Source organism: Neomonachus schauinslandi, chromosome 7, assembly GCF_002201575.2.
Source record: "Neomonachus schauinslandi chromosome 7, ASM220157v2, whole genome shotgun sequence".
NCBI classification, from domain to species: domain Eukaryota; kingdom Metazoa; phylum Chordata; class Mammalia; order Carnivora; family Phocidae; genus Neomonachus; species Neomonachus schauinslandi.
The window spans coordinates 110,095,082-110,119,132 of NC_058409.1; the positions used below are offsets into that span (position 1 = coordinate 110,095,082).

Below are 24,051 nucleotides of genomic sequence, written 5' to 3' on the forward strand. Positions count from 1 at the left end.
GAAGCCCTCCCTGACCACCTCTCTAAGACACACACCCTCACTCACTATCCTCAGAGTCTTCATGACCATTTAGAGGCAAAAACAACATTTGGATTTCCCTGAATTTAAAAAAAAAAAAATTACTTTTTTATTAGAGGAGACTATTTCTCACATAACCCAATCGAAATTTTTCCCTTATAACTGCCAATTATTTGTAGTACTAGTGTACAGGAAAACTGCCAAGAGTTGCTGGTTAACTGAACCCATAGTTCTCGGTAGTTCTCATTTAAAGAGCATTCTTATAAAATCAGCTGAGCACACAAATGTTAGACTTGAATAAAGAAAGCACACTTCTCGCCAGAAAGCTTTGTGTTTAATTTAAGAGAAATAAGAGGCCCTTCTCAACCTGTCAAAAATAAAAGTGAGTGACCAAAGCAATATTTCTTGAAATTTAAGAACTGGGTGAGGCAGTGGGTACTGGGCAAAGCAAACAAGATCAAGAGGCTGGGTTTTTGTTCTAGGATCAGGCCAAGAGGCCTCTGACCCCCCTTGGAGCCTTGGACAAAGCACCTGGCTGCCCTGGCCTCAGTTACCCTGTTTGTAATATGAGGGGGTAGTTCTTGAACTTTCCCTCCAGTGTTTACATTGTAAATCCTAAAAAGCCAAATGAGGGACATGTAGAGGAGAGGCTCCATGCATTGTGCAGGACCTCAGAAAGGAGGGCTGGTGCCACTGGGTAGGAACAACCATGAATGGGTGGGATGAAATCACATTTTCATTCAGCCATTTGTTCAACAAATAGTAATTGAGCCTTTAATATGGGCTGGGCATCATGCTGGGTTCTGGAAAAACCAAAAATATGCAGAACAGGCATGGTTACTGCCTTCACGGAGCTTAAAGATTTCAACTCAGTGTGGAGAACACCTTTCTAAAAATGTAGCTGCTTCATGGGAGGGGCAGGCTGCCTTGAAGAGCAGTGGTTGATCTGAGGCAGCCGGCCACTGGTGGGAAGGTTTTAGAGGGGATTCCAGAATCAGATCCAGGTTAGATCAGACTAGATGCCTTTCAGGCTTGGGATTTTAAGACAGGGGAGAATAAACAAACTTCGGTTCTAGGGTTGCCAGATTTAACAAATAAAAATGCAGAATGCTCTGTGAAATTCGACTTTCAGATAAACAACAAATACTTTTTCAGTACAGGTATATACCAAATATCACATGGGATATACTTGCATTAAAACCATTGTCGTTTATCTGAAATTCCAATTTAAGTGCGTGTCCTGTATTTTCACTGGCAGTCATTCTCGGTCATTTGGCAGCAGGTGGGCTTACTTTCCCTTTTTCCTCAGTCCCTGGAATGTCAGTTAGCAAGGCCCCCAAGACAAAAGCCCACACCCAGGCCAAACCTCCTCTCAGCTACCACCACCAAGAACCACCTGGATTCTCTCCTCTCACCTCCAAGATGGCAACCTCCTGCCGGTTGCGCAGAATCCTGAAGGCAAATGGATGTCTGGGCCCAAAGCCTGGGGCCACCTCACAGCCACGGAGAGCAATGGCATTCACATGGGTCCGCAGGTCTGTGTGATCCTTGTGGAAGTACAGAGTGTTGCATTTCAGGAGGCACCAGCGTTCCTTCCAGCCCTGGTTCACCAGCACATTCAGATAGCCTGGGAGGGGGAGACCAGCGGGGTGACCTCCTGACAGCCTGGCCCTGGGGAAACCCAAGGTGGGGGCTGTGAGTCTGCATGGGTCTACACCCTGGGGACAAGCGCCTGGACAACCCTCGTTCTCTAGCTGGAAAGAGGCCTTGTGGGTCCTGGATCAGCTCACTCTCTTTGGGCCTGTGTCCTCTGGCACCGTCTTCTCCCTGAGTTTCATTTCCTCATCTGAAATGGGGACTGATGATCACAGTTATATACTGATACCCAGCCTTTGTACCATACCCAGCGTGGTGAAAAGGGCAGGGGACTACTGTAGAGGTGAGTAAAAGACACAACTATTATCCCTTTTGCTTTTCCTCCTCCCGAAATAGCAGAACTATTAGTGAGACAGAAAATAATGGGTGATGCTGACACCTGGTGGCAGCATGTGGGAACAAAAGTGTCTAGCCAAGAGAAAGAATTCTAAAATGAGCAAGGCACAGACTGATGACCAATGGGTTTAGAATTCACTCTCAACATTTTAGATTTAAATAATTTTTTCCCACAACATGCCCTGATTTACTGGTTACAAAATAATTATTTATAGCCATGTGATTTTATACTATTTTTTCAGGTTTAAGGGAATATTACTACATATCCAAAATACAGAATTTTCTGGGGTGCCTGGGTGGCTCAGTCGTTAAGCGTCTGCCTTCAGCTCAGGTCATGATCCCAGGGTCCTGGGATCAAGCCCCGCATCGGGCTCCCTGCTCAGCGGGAAGCCTACTTCTCCCCCTCCCACGCCCCCTGCTTGTGCTCCTGCTCTCGCTATCTCTCTCTGTCAAATAAATAAATAAAATCTTAAACAAAACAAAACAAAAACAAAACAAAAAAACCCAACAAAATACAGAATTTTCTATTGGAGTCCAGTACATGGAACACTGCATTAATGAAAACAGAATAATATATCTTCCCTTCCAAACCATGTTAAACTCACATTGAAGGCATTTATAACCATGTTTAGCTCACGCTGAATGCATTTGTAAGTACTTAAATATTTTTATCCATTTCCTTCTAAGACTGGGTTATAACTTACACACCTGGCATGTTATGTGCTGGGAGGAAATAAGACACTCTCCTCCCATCATAGTGGAGGAAACTGAGGCCCACAGACGGGCAGTGATTGGAGCTGAGGTCGCAGGGAACACAGAGATAGGGGAGTCAGGTGGCTTTTCCTTTTCCTGAGTGTTAGGGCCTCACCGGAGAGAAGTGATATAAAGGCATGGATTGTTGATGGAGTGGGGGTTAGGTAGGATTCTCTCCTCTGCCCTGGGAGCAAGGTGGAAGAGGCCTAGAGGGTTTTCTGGCTTAGCCCAGGGGCGCACAGCAGCAGGGTCTGACTCTCCTCCTCCCGGTGCCCAGGACCCACCACAGCATGGAACCTCCTCGTCGGGGCAGGATGTCTGCAGGTCGTCAGCCAGCGGCTTCTTCTTGGAGAAGCTGATGATGCGGGTGATCTTGCGGCCCGCAGCCCTGCTCATTGAACCCTTCAGCTCTGCCAGACTGCTCTTCTTCCCTTTGCCTGTTGCCATGGAGATGGGTTAGGGGAAGGGAGGGAGCCCCAAGTCCCAGACCCACCCACACCAGCCTTCCCAATGGCCCTTTCAGCCTGCGCCTGGGGCCTGGCTGCAACTGCAGGTGTGGACAGGCCAGGTGACCTTCCCCAGATCTCCAGAGCCGTCAGGACCTGCTCTGCACCGTATCCCTGTGCAAGGCCCCTCCCAGCTGTGGCATTCTCTGGCCTGAGTCCCCAGAGGCTCCTACCGTGGTCGCAGGCCTCCCGGCGGCCTAGAGTAGAACAGCTGTTACCCATGCCCAGGCTGTCCGAGTCTGAGGTCTGCTTCTCCTGGGACAGTCTCTGGGGGGGGGGGGGACACACAGAGAGCCCCATGTCAGAGGGCACACTCAGAAGTCCCCCTTTGTTGGTTCAATCCCCCCAACCTCTGCACACGATGATTGCCTAACAAATATTTGTCCGCACCTCTCCTGTGCCTGACACTATTCTAGGTCTGGGGAAGACAGGCTGACTTAGGACGGTTGTACCTTTGAATCTCTCATCGTCCGTTTGGGGAGCCAGGCACCTAGTTGCAACGCATTGTAATAAATTCCTAGGATGTCCCATATTCGGTAGGTGACAGGGTCTGGGAAGGTACTTAAATAGGATTCTAATGTAATGCAGCTGGTTTAGGAAGTGACCTCTGGTGGCATCGTGGGGACAGACTATCAGCCAAAGTGCCACATTAGAGAGTGTCATCCAGGGCAAGGTGGGACGTGGTAAAGGAAGGAGCTAAGATGACAAGATGTAGAAAAAGGGAAGAGTTGGCGTGTTCAAAATAGTTACGGCAGGACTTGGTGACCAGGAAATGTGAACAGTGACAACAGAGGGGTCTTCATGGTCCTGACTCGGGTAGGAGGGTGGTGAAGACATGCACACACACCATAGCAGCAACTCCATCATAACCAACAGAACTTTACTCATATGCTGACTCCGGACCCATCGCTCGTCCGTCCGTCTGTTCATTCACTCATCCAGACAAGGTCAGTTAAGTGCCTAGTAGGTACTACGGAGGTGGCGAGGCAGAGTCAGATGGACCTTCGAAGAAGTTCTGTCGCTGGTACCACCTGTTAGTAATGGGAACCCGGGAAAATCCTTTCCTCACCCCAAGTTTTCTCGCCTGAATCACATCCTTTTCCAGGGAGCCAACAGATGGTATCATCTCTCACACCTGCATGGTGTGCTGCTACCTCGCTTTAAAAAGCTAAATGGTGCCAGTCAGACTTGGGACAGGATTAAAGTGGCACCAACCCACTTAAAAAGTAGTAGAACAGGCTCTGAGGCCTCTCCACCTTTCCTGCCAAGGACTTCCCAGACCAGGCTCAGGGATGCTTTGCTATAAGCACAGAACTTGGGGGCCTGGAGAGACAAGAGAGGCCTCGGGCTTCCCTCAATTTCCAAAGGCTGGAAACATGGCAACTGTCAGAATTGGGAGAGATCTGTTGAAAGTATAAAGGATCTCCCCTGTAAATTGTGAAACAACGTATGGTTCTATTTGCCCTGCAATGGTATACGGATGGTAGGTATTTCTTTCTTTTTTAAAAGATTTTATTTATTTATTTTGACAGAGAGAGACATAGCAAGAGAGGGAGCACAAGCAGGGGGAGCGAGAGAGGGAGAAGCAGGCTCTCCGCTTAACACAGGCGCCATCTTCCCTCCCCCTCCCCCATTGCCCCTCCAGCCAGCGTGAACCCCTGTCCCCTTCACTGCAGTTGGAAAGGTCCTAGAAAGGACCACTCTAATAGGCCAAACGAGCCCCCTTCTGTCTGAATCCAGCCACACTGGCCACCTTCCATTTGCTTGCCTCTGCTCCGGGGCCTGCTCCCTCAGCTTGGAATGCCCTTTCTGTCCCCCTCCTTTCTAGTTGTTCACCCTCATCATAAATGTGCTCTCTCAGAGAAACTTCCCAGACACCTAAGACAAGAGCAGGCCCCTGGCAGATGCTCCCAGGGTACCTGGTGCTTTTCCCTCCCAGCGCTCACACAGCTGGGCTTTTGTGTCAGAACCCCCGCCCTGGGGGGGTGCGCAGGGTGGGTGTGAACTACTGTTAGCTTTGCACCTGCGTGCTCAGCACAATGCCTGGGGCACGGGGCTCACGAATGACTCGGTAAGCAGAGCTCAGCTCGGCCCCCTTGAGAGATGGGGGGCAAAGTCATCAAGAGCCAGGTGTCTAGGTATACAACCTTGCTCTGCTTCTTATTAACTATGGGACTCGGGGTTAGCCTCTCTGTGTCCCAGCTTCCTCATCTGAAAACGGAACTCGTCAAAGAGCTGTCATAAAAATGAAAGTAGGTAATACGTGTAAAGCCCACCAGACATTGCTGGCCACACAGTCATATTCTAGAAACACTAACCTTTATTACGTCATGCAAGACTCATGTGTGTAGGTTGGGGGCTGACTCCCTTGATCACCCACCGGCACCCGGCAAAGCGGCTACCTGAGCAACTACCAAGTGTCCACTTCACTCCGGTCCCAGTGGGGTACACTCCTCTGACAGCTTCCAATTTGCTTTTCATGGATCCGTTCAACTGTGACCTCCTCCTGTCCTGGCGCGGCTAGTCACTCCCTCCACGGGCTCACACTGCGCCCTGGACATGGGTATTCATTCATTCATGCTTGCATTCATTCAGGAGACACAGACCGAGCGCCGACTTGTGCCAGCTCCAAGCGGGGCACTCATGGCTTGTCTGAGGCAGGTGCCTGGCCTCATCACCGGCCCGTGGTTCCCCCTGGGGCAGAGCCCGTATTGAGTCCCTGCTGCCTGGCACGGAGGACGTACCTTGTCTAGGTCCAGCTTGCACAGGAGGACTGGGGATTGGGGCACGTCTGCGCCCTCGGCCGCCCCGGCAGGCCTGCTCACCTCTCGGACGACCTGCGGAGAGGATGCACAGCTGTGAGCAGGTGGGCAGGGGTACCGTAGAGGCAGAAGAAGAACGGGGTCTGTGCAGTCAAGGCCATCGAGCAGCGGGGCTGAGATCCCTGGGCAGTGGGAATGGGTTGATGTGGCCTCCTGCACATCGGGGTTTGAACAGGCTTTCCCCTTGAATTGAAAAGAGAGGGGGCTGGGGAACAAGAGGCATGGCTTCTAGACCGGGCTCCGTTGCTAATCAATTGTGCAGTCTTGTGAAAGCCACTTTCCTCCTCTGGGCCTTAGTTTCCCTGTCTGTCACATGGGGATAATACTGTCCTCTGCTTACGTCCTTGGGTTGCCTGAGGACCAGTGAGATCATGGGTGTGAAGGGCCACATGACCCAGGACCCCCCGCACAAGCACGAGGGACTGGCTCCCGTGACAGTGTGGAACCTTGGCAACAGCCTGCAGGCAGCCGGGGGCTACCCCCTCCATTTCAAAGGTGTGGACATGGAGATTCCAGGGCACTCACTCACATTGCAGAAGCATCCAGACCATGAAATAATGGCGGCCGTCACCTGTTGCTCACCCATCTGCGGTTTTACATGGATTATCCTGTTGTATTAACACAGCGGTCTCGAGGGGCAGAGACAACTGGGATCCCCACATCACAGAAGAGAATGATGGGGCTCCGAGAAGCGAAGCCGTGGTTGCCTGCCCCGAATCTCTGGGCTAATGACCTCCCCGTATCGGGATGTCAACCCAGTCTCTAGTCCAGGTTTGACTCCAGTCTCAGTCTCCAGTCTAGGGCTCCTTCTTCTGGCCCCCCTGGCCCCTGGAGGGCAGAGGCTCCCCCAGCAGGCAGGTTCTCTCCCTTCTTTCCCCCCCTGAGACAAAGATAATGAGCAGCACTAAACCTCCCAGGGGGAGAGCTGGTTATCACAGGAAGGAAGGGAGGATGAGGAGGGAGGGAGGTGTCTGGTTTCTTTGTCCCAGCAGGAGGATCACAGGATGAGGGAGAAAGGTGCCAGAGGGGAAGCGGGCCAGGGTGCAGGGACATGGCGGCCTGAAGTAAGGGACTGGGGATGGTGGCTCCACCACCAGGACACAGTGATCACTCACAGTTACTGAGTACTTACTGTCTGGCAGCACTATATTAAATGCTCTCTAGAATCTTTACAAGAACCATTTTACAGAAGAGGAAACTGAGGCACAGATAGGCAAAGTCATTTGAAGATCACATAGCCAGTAAGTGCCATTTAGGCCTGGGACCTGAACTCAAGTCTGTGTGCCACCAAAGTCCTCCCTTGTCATCACTGTGCCACCCTGCCTATGGCCTTTGGAGTAGATTTCCTTGGTAACTTCTACTCTTGGCCCTGACAACTTAGTTGGGTGACTTTTGGCAAGTCACAGAAGATTCCTAGGCCTCAGTTTCCTCATCTGTAAAATGGGAACGATAATAGTCCCATTGCAAAGAGTAAATGAGGTCAAGTATGTAACGCTGTTAGCACAATGCATGGCACAAAATACGCGCTCAGTACACAGTAACTAATTGTTCTACAGTCCGAGGCAAGATGTGGAAGCTGGGCCACAGGTGGTTGTTCCGAGGATACACATTTCACCTAAGACAGGAAGGATTTCCTCTTTTTAATTTTTTTTTAAGGTTTAGCTTATCTAATGATAAAATGTGTTTCCTTCAAAGATATTAAGCTCCGCATTCCAGGAGGCATACATATGCAGGCTAGACAAGCCCACAGTGAGGATGTTAGAGGATTCAAATCACTAGAAAGAAGGCATTACTTCAGCCTGAGGTCTGTCTCCTGGAGATGTCTGAAGCCCACTTCCACATGTCAGCCCTAGCCATGCACAGGGTTCTGATCGCCACCCCTCCCCTGAGCAAGGCCTGTTCTTCCAGGGACTGGAGCCCACCTGGCTGAAAGCTGGACCTGGGGAAGGGGGAAAGGAAGGGCAGGTGCCATGTACCTTCAGCCACTCCTCGGCTTGCTCCCGGCTCTGCAGTGCCAGCACCAAGACCTCGGTAGCCCCCTGGGAGAAGCGCAGCTCGTGCCTCTTGTGCCGGCTGTCCTTGGGCACGTAGGTGACGCTGCAGACATCCAGCGCCAGCCTCAGATGCGGCTGCCGGTCCTTGGAGCTTTTGTAACACTGGACAGGAAGAGAAGGGCTCACCCTTCTGGACTGGAGGGCAGAGGAGGGAGATGCCCTCACACAAAGACTTGGGGGAGCTCGACCTACCCCCTCCCCACCCCTAGCCCAGCTGTGGGCACTGCATGAAGATAGGGGCTGTGGCTATTCACCCCAGAGAAAAGAAGCCTGGAAGGGGGGCATATTTGGACAACCTTCAGATCTCAAGGGCTACCGAGGGGCCCCAGGGGCACAGCCACCTATTAGGAAGAGGCAGATTTTAGCACAATACTAGGAAGACCATTCTAGTCTAAAGAACCAGAGAAGAAACAGGCTGGCTTGGAAGGAAGCCAGCTCCCTGCTACTAATGTGCTACCTAGCAGGAATGTGGGAGAGAGAATTCTAGCAGAGGTGGAGGGTTGGGCTTGGGAAGTCAGTAGTTTATCAATAAGGACCCCCTCACTTCCCAGTTCTTATTATGAAGCCAGCATTACCTTGATACCAGAACCTGACAATGACATTACAAAAGGAAAATGATAGGTTAATCTCAACATGGTGGCAAAAGCCCTCAAAAAACCACTAGCAAATAGAATCTAGACACATATAAAAGCATACTGTATCAAGGCGAAATAGGGTTTATTCTAGGATTGCAAGAATGCATTAGCCTTCAAAAACCAACCCTATAATTCATCATATTAATGGAAAATAAGGAGAAAAGCCACATCTCAATAGAAACGGAAAAGGCATTTGGTAAAATTCTCCACCAGTTTGTAATATAAACTCTTAGCAAACTAGAGAAATAGATGGGAACTTCCTTAATGTGATAATAAGGAGCTTCTACAAACCACCCACAGCAAACATCAGCCTTAATAGTGAATTATTGCAGCTTTCCCTTTGAGCTTTGGACTGAGACAAGGATGCCTGCTCTCACCACTTCCATTTACATTGTGTTGGAGATCCTAACCAATGCAATATTTCAAGAAAAAAATGGCATAAGGAGTGGGAAGAAATAAGTCATGACCTTTGGACTGGTTCTGGCCTGGGGTGAGTTTTTCACTGCTCCAGGATGAGAAAAAATCATGTTTCAAGTGGATATATGCTGGATAAGACTTCTCAATGGATTTTGGGGTAAAGAACCAATAATTTTTTTCTGAAATTATGTCTGTATTCCTACTCTGGAATTAAAGGTATATTTTCTTTTATGAAATGATGGCGATGAGAGATGGCAAATTAAAAAAAAAAACTAAGAAAGCAAGTTCCATAGTAAGTGCTGCGTGGGCTCAGTTTTAGAAAAGGCAAATGAATGGAAATGAGAGTGGAAACATGGATATTAAAACTTAACAGTAGGGGCGCCTGGGTGGCTCATTTGTTAAGCGTTGCCTTCGGCTCCGATCATGATCCTGGGGTCCTGGGATCGAGCCCCACATCGGGCTCCCTGCTCAGCGGGAAGCCTGCTGCTCCCTCTCCCACTCCCCCTGTTTGTGTTCCCTCTCTCGCTGTCTCTCTCTCTCTGTCAAATAAATAAATAAAATCTTAAAAAAAAAAAAAACTTAACAGTGGTTAGCTCTTGGTCGATGGGATTTTAGGTGGCTTTAAAAATCATTTTCATTATGTTTTTCCCTAGTTTTATATATAAACACATTTAGTTGCATTATGAAAACAATAAACATTGTTTTAAACTGATAAAAAATTCATTCCTGGAGAAACAAAAACTTGGTAAAGTCTATATCAGGTCTTTGAGTATGTGTGTGTGTGTGTGTGTGTGTTCATTCTGTTCCAGTGGGAGAGCCCTGATCTCAGAAGCACTGAGCCTCTGTGCACAAAGCAAGCCCAGAGGAACAGAGGCAGACATGCCTGCACACACACACACACGTACACGCACACACACACACGTGTGCACACACACACACGTAAGTCCATGTGAGGCCTAGAGGCACACTTCCGCAGCCACTCACCAGGAGCTGGTCCTCCTTGATGACGGTCAGCTGCTTGGCCCACTGCCCGAAGCGCTTTTTCCGTAGCAGGAAGGCACATATCCTGCTGTCCCTCACCAGGTGCATGGAGGCCTCCTCCGAGGGCCACTGGTGCGTGGGCTGTGGCCCTTTCCCTTCCTCCTCCTCCTCATCATAGGACTCGTAGGAGCTGCTCATTGGGTCAGAGTCATTGTCTGCGGGAGCCACGGGAAAGGGCCCGTTACTGTGTCCTCGCCTGGGAGGCACCTTCTTACCCTTCTGCAGGTATCCTTACCCTGGGATTCGAGGACCAGGAGGGGGTGGGCATGAGGTGTGACCATGGTGATCTCTACACCCCCACACGGGCACAGCGTTGTGTAGATTTACTGGTGGCTTTGTGACCTCGGTGACTTCACTTCTCAGAGCTTCAGTTTTCTTATCAGTGAAATGGTCACAATCAATGACAGTATCTACCTCATCAGGTTCTTAGGATCAGGGACTGTAGAGCGTTCAGCCCAGTGTCTGGCACTTGGTGAGTACTCCACTAACATCAGCTACTGTCATACCCCATCATCTCCGTGCCTTAGTCTCAGGTGACTCTCACAGCACCCAGCAAATCCCCACTTTATACAGAAGGCAACTGGAGGCTCAAAGAGAACAAATGCCTCATTCAAAGTCAGTCACCAAGGGTCAGGGCAATGGCTAGATCCCAGCTCCCAACTCCCATGCCTTTCCACTGAACCCCAGGGTCATGAGTACAAGGGCTTGGGGCCTCTGTGGCAACCCAGAGGGGCTGGTATGCATGTGCATGCCAATGGTCAGGTCAAAGCCTTCTCTCTGAGGACAGGACCATTCTGAACACCTTCTCGGTACTTACAGGAGTTCTTTAGGTCCCCATTCATCCTGGTCGTGGGGTAGCTGCTGTCTGCATCCTCGTAGTAGCCATCCATGATGGAGTGGGCTGGGCTGCAGCCATCTGTGGGGTTGGTAGAAGGAGCGGCACCTTGGAGAAAGACAGGCAGATTGCAGGGGCCATGGCTGGGGAAGACCCCAGACAACATGCCCCTCCTCGGGGAAGAGAGAGTGCAGCTCCCTGGCCAGGGTGAGGGGCCTCTTCTCTGCATGTCATCTGCTCCAGCTTCCCACAAGCTCTCTGTGTTTCTGTCACCAGAAGCTGCCCTGTTGGGCCTGTCACACCTCCAGGGCTGTGTTCATGCTATTCCGTGTGCTCTCTTAGCTTCTGCTAGAGAACTCCTACTCATCCTTTAATACCCAGCTCAAAGATCTTTTTTTTTTTTTTAAAGATTTTATTTATTTATTTGAGAGAATGAGATAGAGAGAGAGAGCATGAGAGGGGGGAGGGTCAGAGGGAGAAGCAGACTCCCTGCTGAGCAGGGAGCCCGATGCGGGACTCGATCCCGGGACTCCAGGATCGTGACCTGAGCCGAAGGCAGTCACTTAACCAACTGAGCCACCCAGGCGCCCGGCCCAGCTCAAAGATCTTTCTTCTGACCTTCTCAGACAGAGCATAGTCAGCCCCTCCTCAGTGATCCCACAGCGGTGGGCTGGTGGTGGTGGTGGTGGTGTATGTGTATGTGTGTGTGTGTGTGTCTTGGTCACAGCCCTCGTCCCTATACTGCAAGGAGTGGTGCTCCAGCTGCCTGGGCTCAGCCCCCCTCATCTTCTGCCACTTCAGTCCTCCTGCTCCCTTCCTGATGCGTATGCTCCCTCTTGTGATGGAGATTCTCCTAAACTTCTGTGACTATGGGGAGGACCTGGACTAGAGGAGTTAATGGTATAGCTCATACAATAGTGAACACAACAGCTCCCTGCATGGAATGTTCCCAGCGCACTCCCACTCAGGGGCAGCACAGTGCAGGGGTGTGGGGGGCGCTATCTGAAACTGTATTCTGCATCAGAATTACCGGGGGGTCTCTTTAAAATGCAGATCCCTGGACCATCTCCCTAGAGATTCTGATTCACCAGTGTGGGTGTGGGCTGAGCTGAGGAATCTGCATTTTAAAAAAACCTATTTAACAGGACATTAAAAAACATGTACAAATGGAAACTATATGGAACTCCAAGAAATCGGATTTTTTTTTAAACAACTAAGGTTATTTTGATGCAGATGGCCCCTGGGGCACACTCTGAAGGTCAGTGGGTTAAGGGCATGTGCTTTGGGTTTGACCAGATTTGAGGTGAAATCTGTCACCACCATTTATTGGCCATAAAAGCCCCCAGTTTCTCTGCATTTCATGGTCTTCACCTACGGTGACGGGAGCAGTTCCCACCTCGGACTAGTGATACAATGCATATAAGCTCTTGGCACAGTGCCTGGCACATAGAATGTGCTGAACAGATGCCAGATGTCATTATTATTACCATCTCCTTTGATTCCTACAAAGCAGGGAGGTAGGTATGAGCCCCATTTTACAGATGGGAGCCCTGCAGCCGTACACCGTTTGCTAGGGTCAGAACCTGCATGAGAACTGAGGTTGTCAGCTCAGGGAATAGATGCACATCCCTCTTCCAGGAAGACTTCCTTCATGCAGTCCAACTGGCTCTCGTACCACACTGTTCTTCAAAGTGCTGCTCTGGGCTCCCAGCCCCTGCCATCCATCTGTTTCCTGAGGACAGCAGCACTGAAATTCCCAGCGACTGGGATACCAAGTGCTGTCTCCCAAGTGATGAGCAGAGCCTGCCCTTCCCAGCAGGTCCTCTGAGGCCTCAGATGCCGGTAATATCCTGTGAGATGGATGGGTGGAGCGGGGGTGGGGGGGCAGGGGTGCGATGGGGAAGAGGGAGGGGACACCCGGGGCAGCGCTCTTGAATACCTGGCTGGGCTGGTCACTGTGTAAGAGGAAGGATGTTCCCCGACGGGCTTGGCACCCTCTCCCTGGTCCAGCCCCCTGGCCCTTCCTGAGGCCCGCCCTTCCCTCCTGGCCCAGGATCCCCGCGGCCCCATGGGAGAGGAGTGTGAGCTCCCTGGGGAGGTAGAACAGTTTCACCCAGCCGAGGGGTTTGACCTGGGATTCAGGGCTCAGCAGCACTTTGTCCTCACCTTCCTCTCCTGTCCTCAAGTGGGTAAAATAGAACAAAGTCAGCTGCTTCACATCCAAACAGCTGCTTACAGCAACACAGACCGCAAGACTTTCAAGGCTGAAGAGAGCCACTGATCACCTGGTCCAACCCCACCATTTCACTTTGTTTTCACTAGTTGGTTAATCCTAAAAATAATATACCACAGTAGCCCAAGGAGGAAAAAAACCCAAATGTCCATCAACTGACTGAACAAAATGTGGTCTATCCATACAATGGACGATGACGTGGCCCTAAGAAGGAGAGGAGTACTGATTCATGCAGTGATACGGGTTAACCTTGAAAACGTTATACTAAGGGAAATAAGCCAGACACCAGAGGCCACACATTGTATGGTTCTATTTATGTGAAATATTCAGAATTGGCCAATCCATAGAGACAGAAAGGAGATTGGTGGTTGCCAGAGGCTCAGGGGAAAAGGGGAATGAGAGTGACTGCTTAATGGGTATGCGCTTTCCCCCTTGAGTGATGAAAATGTCTGGGAACTGGGTAGAGCCGATGGCTGCCCAGCATGGTGAGTGTACTAAATGTCCCTGATTGGGCACTTTAAAGTGGTTGAAATGGTCCATTTTATGTTATGTATATTTTGTTACAATAAAAAAAAATATGACCATGGTGATAAGCACAATCAGTATAAGAGTATGAATGGGAAAATATTATGTTCCCTTCACCCAGATTTCTACAGGGAAATACTGTTCCCGGTTTCTTGCATATCCTAGAAAAATTGCTAAAATGAACGCATGAGTGTGTGTGTACCGTATTAAGGAACAAATGGAATCATATAATAGGCAGTATTCTGTGTTCGAGGTTTTTATCAACGAAGGTATCTTGGAATTCATTTCTGATCAGCACAGACAGACCTATTTCATTTATTTTTTGGCAGTTGGAAAATACTCCACTGTGCTACTGAATGAGAGTAGAGCACCACATAAACATTATCTTATAAAAGTTCAACTACAAATGCTGGGTCACCCAAAAACCATAATATAGTTTCTTGTGTGTGATGTTAAGTTCCTATATCCAAGCCAGTGACTTATCTGATCCTCAAAAAAACGGCCAGTTGTTTCAGTGCTGGAGGGAACCCATGGAAAGAGGAGTCCAAATCCAGAGACTCTCCTTTGTGGCCAATTTAAGAGATTTGAATTCCCTGGGGTGCCCACAATAGGAAGACCTTTTGATTTTGGCCACGTGCTTTTTTTACCCCACACGTTCACTTTATAACTTACTTCTCCTCTCAGGTGTGGCCAGGCTGAAGTACAAACCAGTTCACCGGGTCTACCGAGGAGGAGCACGTGGGGGAGCACCAGCTTCAGTGGCCATCTGTGTACCTCTGTCCCCGCACATTTATATGCATGTATCCAGCCCTTTCTTATTTTCAGAGTAGGGAAGGGGATTGTCCAAGACCGCACAGAACTGGGGCTGGAACCAAGCCCCTGGTCCCTGGGGCTAGGCCCACTGGCCTCCCCAGGCCTTCATTAGAGAGGCCAGGGGCTCAGGCAGCTTCTCCCCAGGATGTGGGCAGGGCTGGGCAGGTGCCGGGCTTGGAGCTCCAGCCCTAGAGGGACACACGGGAGCTTTAGGAGAGGAGTCCCCCCGGGGGGACCAGAACTTACTGTGGGAGCTGATGTACTCAGGGGACTTGCCCGGGCCCAGGGGAAGGGCCTCTTCATAGTAGTCCTCGGGCGGAGGCCTTTGGGGAAGCGGTGGAGGCAGGTCAGCTGCCTGAAGGGGGACAAAGGAGGCAGATAAGACCAAGAAGGCCAGGAGAGCAGAGGGAGCCAGTGGGGTGACGGCAAGGAGGCTGGGGCAGAGAGAGGCAGGAGCCCCGAGGAGGCGGGATGCATGTTCTGAAGGTGAAGCCGGAACTTCTGACAGGGTGGCAGAAGGCAGAGGTGGGAACCCTGAGAGTTTGCTTGGTCCTCTACTTCTTGCCCAACTTATTTCAGCATCAGGGCTTCTCCGTAAGATCTAAAAGTTTTGTGGAGTGCCACATAGGCGTAGTCAGGCTTTTGATTAAGTAAGCGCATGCAAAGTGATCAAAAACTACTGTGAGTTCTGCAATGCTCTGCAACCACATCTACACACCTGTGAGGAACAGCAAGACAAGTACATGGAACACACGTTACTTAGGCAGCACGGCCTCGTGGCTAAGAGCTTAGGCTCTGGGGCCAGGGCACCCCTGCTTCACTGGGATTAAGCTCTGTCACTTATGAGCTGTGGGCACTGACATGTCGCTTACGCTAAGTCTCATTTCCTCACCTGTAAAATGGGGATAACAATGGTGCCAACCTCATTCAGTTATTGTGAGCATGTAAAGGTCGTAGTAAGGGGTCAACAGTTGGTACCATGGGATGGTGATGATGATAGTGAATTATGCAGTTGACAGAGAGTGTTTGATGTGATTATGGGTCCTTTGCCTTAATTCCGTGGATGAAGGCTGGGAACCCTAGATATGATCCAAACCTTTATTTTGTAAGTGAAAAACAGGCTCAGAAAGGGGAGGTGATTTGTTTAAGACCACATGGCAGCAGGAGGAGGGCAGAGGCCACCAAGCCCTGGTCCGGAGCTTTCCTTACAGTCCACGTTTATTATGGCAATCAGAAGTTGGGGTGGGGAACGTCCTTTGTGCCTGAACTGACAGATCAGTTCACCACATTATCCCTGCTCAGCGTGGGTGCAGTGAGCACATAATGAGTCACTGAAATGTTCTCACAACCTGTTTCTCCCCTTAGAACAGGGTCCTGCACAGTCAGGAGGGACCCAAGCATTGGGGGGAGAGCTTCACTGGCCACTTCAGAGGGACAGAGGGCCGGAGGGTGTGGGAACCCAGGCCATGACTCACGTGTCTCAGAGACGGGCTCTTGGCTGGCTCAGGGCTGGCTCCTTTGCAGGGCTCCCCGTCATCCTCTGGCATGTCCCGGAGGTCGCTCAGGTCACAGTCTACCAAGGGGCAGGCCATTGGGGCAGAGCAAGCCAGGGATGAGCACGGTAGAATGGGAACAAGCCTGGATCTGGGGTCAGGAGGCCTCTACCACCTCCTTCGTTAGAAACCCTGGGCAAGCGACTTCATCACTCTGAGACTTGGTCTTCTCTGTAAACCGGTCCCAATAATCCCTCGCCTTGTCTGTCTGCCAGGGTTATGAAGAGGGCCAAATGAGATATCTCGTGTGGTGCTTTGGAGATTTTCAAGAAGTGGGTTATGAAGGCACCGGGTCTTCCGTCAGTCTCTCCATCCCTGAAACTTTCACCTGACCCGCAGCTTTCTTGAAGCAGAATAGTGCGGTCTTCCCTCGGGATGGATCGGGGGTGCACACACCCTGCCCGCCGCCCGGTGCGCCTGCTCCCACGCCCACGATGTCCCCCCGCAGCTCCCCTCTCTGCTGGGGCGCAGGATGGCTCAACCCAGGGGTCAGGCGGCCACCACCAGTGGATGTGAGCAGCAGGAGAGACAGCACCTTCTTTGGCCTGCACGTTCCTCCCTACCTTTCCTCAAATCCTGGGGATGACTTCCTGTCACCATACAGATTTTGACTAGACTTTCAGAGCTGGCAGGGCCCAGAGAGGTCAAGGGACCTGCCCAACGTGACTCAGTGTTGCAACGCTAGAGCCAGGCCCCCACCCAATCCGAGGACCCTTCCGGAGACTGGGGCAGTGGGCCTGCACACTCAGGGAGGGGACAGCTCCCAGCTGGGGTTGGGAGAGGGTGCCTTACCGAACTCTTCAAAGAGGGACTCCACGAAGCTGGGCCCGGAGTGGAGGTCTGCTGTGTTCACATACAGGTAGGAGACTTCTTTGGCTGTGAGGAGAGGGGGAGCGTGTCAGCAGTGAGGAGGAAGGGGGGGTCTGCTGCTGCCCACTCTGACGACGGCCGGGTCTCCCCCCGCCGCCACTGGGACTCAAGCCCACTCAGGACACGGCACCGTTGACAAAGCATGTGCACATCCTAAATGAACTCCCTGGTTTTCAAGCTTTGTTCTGATTTTTACATCGTTCCTGAGCATCTCCTTTTCCAAGTGGAAGGATGCTCAGAGCCCAGTATAGAAAACAGAACAGGTAAGGTGCTCCGGGGACGGCCAGGGGACAGGGCTGAGCACGGGTGGCAAACTGCCCCCTACTACCCTCCCACGGTCCTGTGAGGGCTGCTGATGACATCGGCCTGTTTTGTCACTGGAAGTGAGGCTCCGAGAGTCACCCGGTGGGGACGCCCCCACCCCCCATCACTCAGACGCCCGCAACACTGCGGGACACAGGGTGGCCCGTCTGAGTTTACTGCGCGCTGGGCTGACCTGGGGTGTCGAGAAAAGGCGGGAGCGGACGGGGAGGCCCTGCTGCCGAACGGACGGGGGGGCAGAGGGGCTGTGGGGCTGGTGGGGGGGGGGCGTGTGCGGCGTGTGTGCCGCGTGTGAGGGTGTGGGGGGTGGGAGCGGTGTGCTGTGCGTCCTGCTCACGTGAGCTGTGCGAGCGTGCCGAGTGTGTCACGGGAGTACTGCGCACGAGTGTGGGGTGTGCGTGTGAGTGGGTGTGGCAGCTGTGGACATGGGCTTTAGTGGGCTGCGGATGGAGGGGGACGAAGAGCCCGGCCAGGGTGGAGAACGACAAAGGGGACGAGGACGCCGGCCAGGCCATGGAAGTGTGTGGTGCCCACGCTGTGAGGCTCAGGCCTCCGTGCGCCGCAGGCCCTGGGGAGTTCCTGAAGGTTCTTGAGGAGCTGGGGGCGGAGTGCCGATGGCTGACCTGGGAGGGGCTGCAGGCTCTGCAGGATGGAGGCCACAGCCATCTTCTTCTCCAGGGCAGTGTCACTGAGGTACTCATGGTCCAGGAGGCTGAGCAGCCCCGTGAGCTCAGGGAGCAGCTGCTCCAGCGCTGAGGAGGAAGCACAGCGGGGCCCGGGGTCAGGATCCAGCCCCGCCCCCACCCACCAGAGGCCAGGGCAGCACGGTGATGGGGGGGGGGAAGGCCGGGTGCAACACGGAGACCTCAGCAGCCCTCCCACAGCTCTCCCAGGGCTGGCCACCCGCTCCCGAGGGAGAGCCCTGCTCAGTTAGCCATGACGTTCCTCTGGGCCTCCCCACCCTGCCTCAGACGTCATACGGCCTTGGCCTGAGGACGGACACCCCGGGCTTCAGCCTGGCAACTCTGAGCCCAGGCAGCCCGAGCAGAGGCTCTTAGGCCTGCCTTTGTCCCAGCATGCCCTCGGCTGTCCAGGTCCAGGGGTCCTTTCCCACCGCAGCTCGAGGCTCAGTGCAGGTCCCAGGCTGGAGCCCCCCACCATCCAGCACACAGGCAGGAAGGGAGCCTTCCTGTCCCATCAGTTCATACACTTCAATCTCTGGAACCTTCTGTTTCCGGTGCCTTGGTGGGAGCCAAACTAAACATTAACCCTTCCTACCCCAGGCCCCAAACCGTTATCACCAGTCTTTCCATGCTTTACCAGCGTTTTCCAAACTTGAGTGTGTAGAGGAATTACCTGGGGATCTCATCGAAATGCAGAGGCTGGCTCAGGTCTGGGGCGGGACCTGAGATTCTGCATTTCCAGTGAGCTCCCGGGTGATGCTGATCCCGCTGGTTGAGACCACACGGGAGTTGCAAAACCCTACAGCACATGGTCTTTTAAAGACTGGAGCATGCCACAACCATGAGGTCATTGATGTGTCCCTGTCCCAAACGGTAACTTGGGACTTGGTTCGCCTTAGACCAGCTTTGTTACAGTAGTAGTACTATCCTGCCTTGTGACTTGCTAGTCACTTGTGCAGAATACTAAAAGCTAACCATGTCAAACGATTCTTGTGAGCTTTGCTAAGCCCTTCATACTTACAATCTCATTTAAATATACTACCGAGCATTTTATGGCTCAGAGTGGTTAAGTAACTCCTCCAGGGTCACACAGTCAGTGAAGCCTCGACTGGCCCTGGCTCCCTCACTCACTAGATTGCCTTGCAGTATTTTATACAACCCCACCAACAAGTTTTGAGATAGGTCCTATGTTCACACCTATTTTTTAGAGGAAGAAACCAAGGCTCAGAGAAGAGAAGTGTCTTGCTTGCAATCACACAGAGGCCACAGAAGAGCCAGGCCTTTGGCTTATAGTCTCTGGACTCCCAGCCCCATGTGCTTCTCTCCACCCTGGGCCCTCCTAAGGAAACAACCAGACTCCGACTTACAGTTACAAGGTCTGTGTGTGGTAGAGGGGCTGTAACATTGTGCATAAGAGAACCAGCCCTGGAGCCAGACTGCCTAGGTTCACGTTCACGCTCCATTCATTAATTGTGGGACCTTTGAAAGTTACTTAGCCTATGACTCAGTTTCCACCTCTATACAGGGGGTCATAATAACACCTGCCTTAGAGGGTTGCTGTGAAGATTAATTAGGTCATGCATGAGAAGTGCCTTTCCCCAAACAGAGTTAACGCTCACCCCAAGTCAGCTGTTGCGGCTGTCATTGTATTTACCTTGCTGATCTGTGCTGTGCGAGTCTCCAGGAGTGTCTGCTCCCACAGCAGGCTGTGAGGCTCTAGACAGGGTAGACTGCCCTTGGAATCTCAACTTCCTTCGCATCTAGTCTGGGGCCTGCTCAGTGCTGGTGCTCCATATGTATTTGATGAGAAAGGGCATGAGCAGATGACCACGCCAGGACTTTTAAAAAAATAGAATCGTATGTACAGATAGTGGCACTTGTTGGAAAAAATGTGATGTGGCCGTCTCTCTGTGGCATTCCATCATCACCTGAAATCTGTTGGAAATGAGCTAAAGGCTGATCCCGTCAGCTACCACCTCATGAGCTCTCTCTGCTGCTGGGCACTGAGATAGGGGCTGTGTATGCCCCGCCTCATCTGTGAGCAGGTCCTGCTGGGATACCTGTGTTCCAGAAGAGGACTGAGGCCGAGGGAGGCTGTGGGATGTTTGCACAGCGTGAAAGAGGTGGAGCCAGGCTAATTCCACGTTTGTGTGATTCCTAGAGCTGTTGAGTCACACAATGCCAGGGGGCGCGACTCACCTCACAGCCCAAGTGCAAGGGACCTGGAGGCCCTGCTGCCTCCACAGCCCCAGCCCCGGCAATGCCACCTGAGCAAGGCTTCTGGGTGGGTAGATTTCCCTCCTTGAAGTAGGAAACCACTTAAAATCATAAAAGCATCTTAGGTAAATTTTAGCTGTTGCAAAAGAAATCTTTATAAATGGAATCACAAACCTCTCCGGCACCCTCACCGGATACACTGAAAGTCAGTAACTCAGTTCTAAGATATTGACTGAGCCCTAATTATGTACCACTCAGGGGATTAGAAAATGAATAAGATATTGTTTCAGTGGGTATGCTCCCTCCCTCTCTGTCTCTGTCTCTCTGTCTCTCTCTCTCACACATACCACACACACACAGACGCGTAATAACTCACGAGGGAGGCCATGGTAAATGCTACTGGGAAGGCACCGCAGGTGACCATGGGAGCTTTCTTGTGGCCTGCAGCCATGGTTCCTATTTGAAAATTCATGACATTGCTCTGGTATCATGTGGGAATGTCAAGGCTATGGGGTACAGTGACTTTTATCCCTCTGAAACTTTTTGGCTTTGGGATTCCTTTGCACATTAGAAAATTATCAAGGACTCCACATAACTTTTGTTTTATGGGGATCATAGTTATCAATATTGACAATAGTAGTTATCAATTGGGGAACAGTAGTTATCAATTTATGGGGATCATAGTTATCAATATTAACAATTAAAGCTGAGAAAATTTTAAACCACAAGAACACACAGGCACATATCCCATTGGCCTTCAGAGCTACTGTGTCATCATGCGACATAACCTCTGGAAAACTCCACTGTAAACATTGAAAGAATGGGAGTGAAAGAAGGCATATTGGGTCTGAGTACTATATAATAGTTTTGACCTTGTGGACTCCCAGAAAGCATCCCCAACCACACCTTTCGGAGAATCGCCGTCCTTCAATGAATGACCTGGGATTGCTAGGTCTTGTCCCTGTGTCCATTCCTCCTTCCTTCTCTCCCCACCTCCCTCCCACCCTGTCTGTCTCTCATTTTGCTCTGAGGTCCCAAAGATTTATTCTTGCTGTTATCAGTCAGTGCTTATGCCGGCAGCATTCCTGCTTCTAAAAGCTCTCCTGCTTCTAATTTGAGGTTTGTTGCAATTGTTTCTAAAGTAAGAACAGTTAGGTTCTGAGTGAGTTCTCCGCATTGACAGATGGGAGTCTTAACACCCAAGCTTTGTTAACAACTCTTTATTTTTTCCCTGATTGTTAACGGGATTCCTAACATGGGACCCTGACTTCTAAGTGTTTTTGTTGAATGGAGATGTGATCACAAAAGTCGAAACAGAGCAAAGAAGAAAGAGGGGACTGAGTGAACCTGGGAGAAGCAGATGTCCGTGGCAGCATCTCTGGCCTGGAAGGACCCGGTAGTCAGCAGGTGGCCAAGGGGGAGTCCCACAGCATTTCCAAAGTTGGTTAGCGAAGGGAGCGTGAGCCACAGGGGACTTCTCAGCAAATGGGCGAGAACCCTTCCCCAGGGCGGAGCAGTGACTGTGTGCTGGGCAATTAGGGTGCACCCTCTCATTTCAGGCTCATAAACTGCACAGGAGGGATGTAGTGTTGAGCTCTGTGTCCCATGAGGGAGGGAATGGAGGCTCAGAAAAGTGACGCCACCCAGCTGGTAAATGGTAAGGCCAGGCCTTGAGCCCAGGTCTGACTTCACAGTGTACACCCTGTGCCAGAATCTTCCATCAGAAAACATGGTTTCAGAGCACTGGAGGCCAGGCTGGGGCAGGGAGGAGGCAAGTAGCCCCTCAAAACCCTCCTGCTGGGGGCTCTGGGCCATGACTTCATCAGGGCTCCTGACCTGGGGTCCCCGCACCAGATGGGTGGAAGGCTCTTATTGGGGGGCTAAAATTCTTGCTCAGTGGGTCTCTCTGCACTGGGACTGTTTGTGAACTTCAGAGCCCTAACGGTAAAGATCCAGAGAAGGAAAACAAGCGGCTCAGAGCATCTACCTGACTTAACAGCAGGATCTCATCCCAGAGGGCCCCTTATACCTCACGGTACAAGAAGGCTTTCAGCCGGTGCTCGGCTCTTCAAAGGCAGTACCTTTGAGGTCTCCCCCCAAAAGCTGGCTTTCAGGGGCAATGAATGTGGCAATGCCTTCCGTGGCAGCTTCGTCTTTAATGCCAGAGAACTGAAACCACAGGGTTTTAAACGATCGCAGAATTTAATTTGGAGAGAAATCCTATGTGTATAGTGCATATGGCGAGGTGGTTCTGCCAGGCCTCAGACAGACCGCCAGGACAGCAGCCTCAAATTTTAGCAAGAATAAGATTCTCCCAGTGGGGGTTGTTGGAAAGGCTGATTCCTGGACCTCCTACCCGGGCCTTCTGATTCCATAGACCCTCTACTGAGACCCAAGAAACTGCATTTTATTTTTTATTTTTTTTATTTAAAAGATTTTATTTATTTGCCAGAGAGAGAGAGAGCGAGCACAAGCAGAGGGAGTGGCAGGCAGAGGGAGAAGCAGGGAACCTGATGTGGGGCTCGATCCCAGGACCCTGAGATCATGACCTGAGCCGAAGGCAGACGCTTAACCGACTGAGCCACCCAGGCGCCCCAGAAGCTGCATTTTAGTAAGTACTCCAGGTGATTCCAAGGTTCAACCTTTGAAAGCTACTCCGCCAGAAAACCCATACTACAAGGCACGTCTGTGAACATAAGGAATGTGGGAAGACCTTTCTCGTTTGCTCACAAGTTATCATTAGACCTCACCTTTGAAAGAACTGCAAGTCCAGGTGGGAATAAGAGCTCCCACAGATTATAAATAGCCGGAGCCTGGAAGCTTGCTGAGAAGAGCACAGTGCTTGGGTCCTTGGGGTCAGACCCGTCACACTGCAGTTCTCGAGCCTTCTGAGCTGTAGCAAGATGGCATGCTGGAGAGCTCTGCGCCCTGGCTTTCTGGTCTGTCACGTGAGAGCGAGGGGAGGCCAGCCCCGACGAGGCAGAGCGAGGCAGCCATGTCTGCGAAGCACTCGGTCCTCGGGGCCTGGAGCCTGCGCTCACTCAGTCAGGGCCGTAGTACCGTGAGGGCTGCTATCTCCTGATCCTCCTCGGAACTGCGCCGACTCCCGAGCACCGCTCAGGTACTGTTTGGCGACAGATCTGCCGTAGTTTCGCAACAAGCTCCATGAGGACAGGGACCATGTCTCAGTCATTGTAACTGTCCGATAAGCATTTATTTAGTGAACATGGTATTTTGATGACCTAGTCCAACCTTCTCATTTTAAAGACGTGAGAAGTAGAGGTCCAAGAGCTCCTCTGACTTAGCTATAGTCACACAACCAGTTGAAAATCCAAGTCCCTAGCATTAAATTCACACAAAGCTTGCTACTTAGCAGAGTCATCAAAGAGTGGCCAAGAGAACAGGCTGTGCACCATCTGGCCCCTCCTCGCTCGGCCGGTTTCCAGCTGTGGCCCTGGCGAAACTTCCTAACTCGTCCAAGCTTCTGGACCGTGGGGGTAATCACAGTAACTGCTTCACACGGTGATTGTAAAGATGAAAGGAAGCCACGCAGAGGGGGCTCAGTGCACTGGACAGGTGCCTCGCCATTCACATGTGACCTCCAGAGAGTTTCAGGTGCTGGGGCACAAGGGAGGGCAGGGAAGGGGTGTCTGGGGCCACGGGGACTCTGCAAGCCTCACCACATTGACAGTTCATAGATCTGGGCCTGACACTGAGCTTAGGGTAGCTATGGCAGTAGAAGGTGGTGTAGCCCCTTTCCTCA

General features: G+C 51.5%; 1 protein-coding gene across 1 annotated transcript in view; it reads right to left on the bottom strand.

Moving 5' to 3' along the window:
• The window catches only part of AFAP1L1 (actin filament associated protein 1 like 1), a 38,241-nt gene extending 17,502 nt beyond the window's left edge, over positions 1 to 20,739 (bottom strand). The window contains exons 1-12 of the mRNA XM_044916675.1: positions 20,700 to 20,739; positions 18,012 to 18,140; positions 16,990 to 17,073; positions 16,120 to 16,217; positions 14,891 to 14,999; positions 11,056 to 11,154; positions 10,182 to 10,393; positions 8,068 to 8,247; positions 6,014 to 6,106; positions 3,443 to 3,536; positions 3,048 to 3,200; positions 1,434 to 1,645 (exon numbers count right to left, since the gene is read on the bottom strand). Coding sequence (XP_044772610.1) covers positions 1,434 to 1,645; positions 3,048 to 3,200; positions 3,443 to 3,536; positions 6,014 to 6,106; positions 8,068 to 8,247; positions 10,182 to 10,393; positions 11,056 to 11,154; positions 14,891 to 14,999; positions 16,120 to 16,217; positions 16,990 to 17,073; positions 18,012 to 18,140; positions 20,700 to 20,739 — 1,503 coding nt within the window. The remainder of the gene's footprint in view (positions 1 to 1,433; positions 1,646 to 3,047; positions 3,201 to 3,442; positions 3,537 to 6,013; positions 6,107 to 8,067; positions 8,248 to 10,181; positions 10,394 to 11,055; positions 11,155 to 14,890; positions 15,000 to 16,119; positions 16,218 to 16,989; positions 17,074 to 18,011; positions 18,141 to 20,699) is intronic.
• Between the last annotated feature and the right edge of the window lie 3,312 nt (positions 20,740 to 24,051).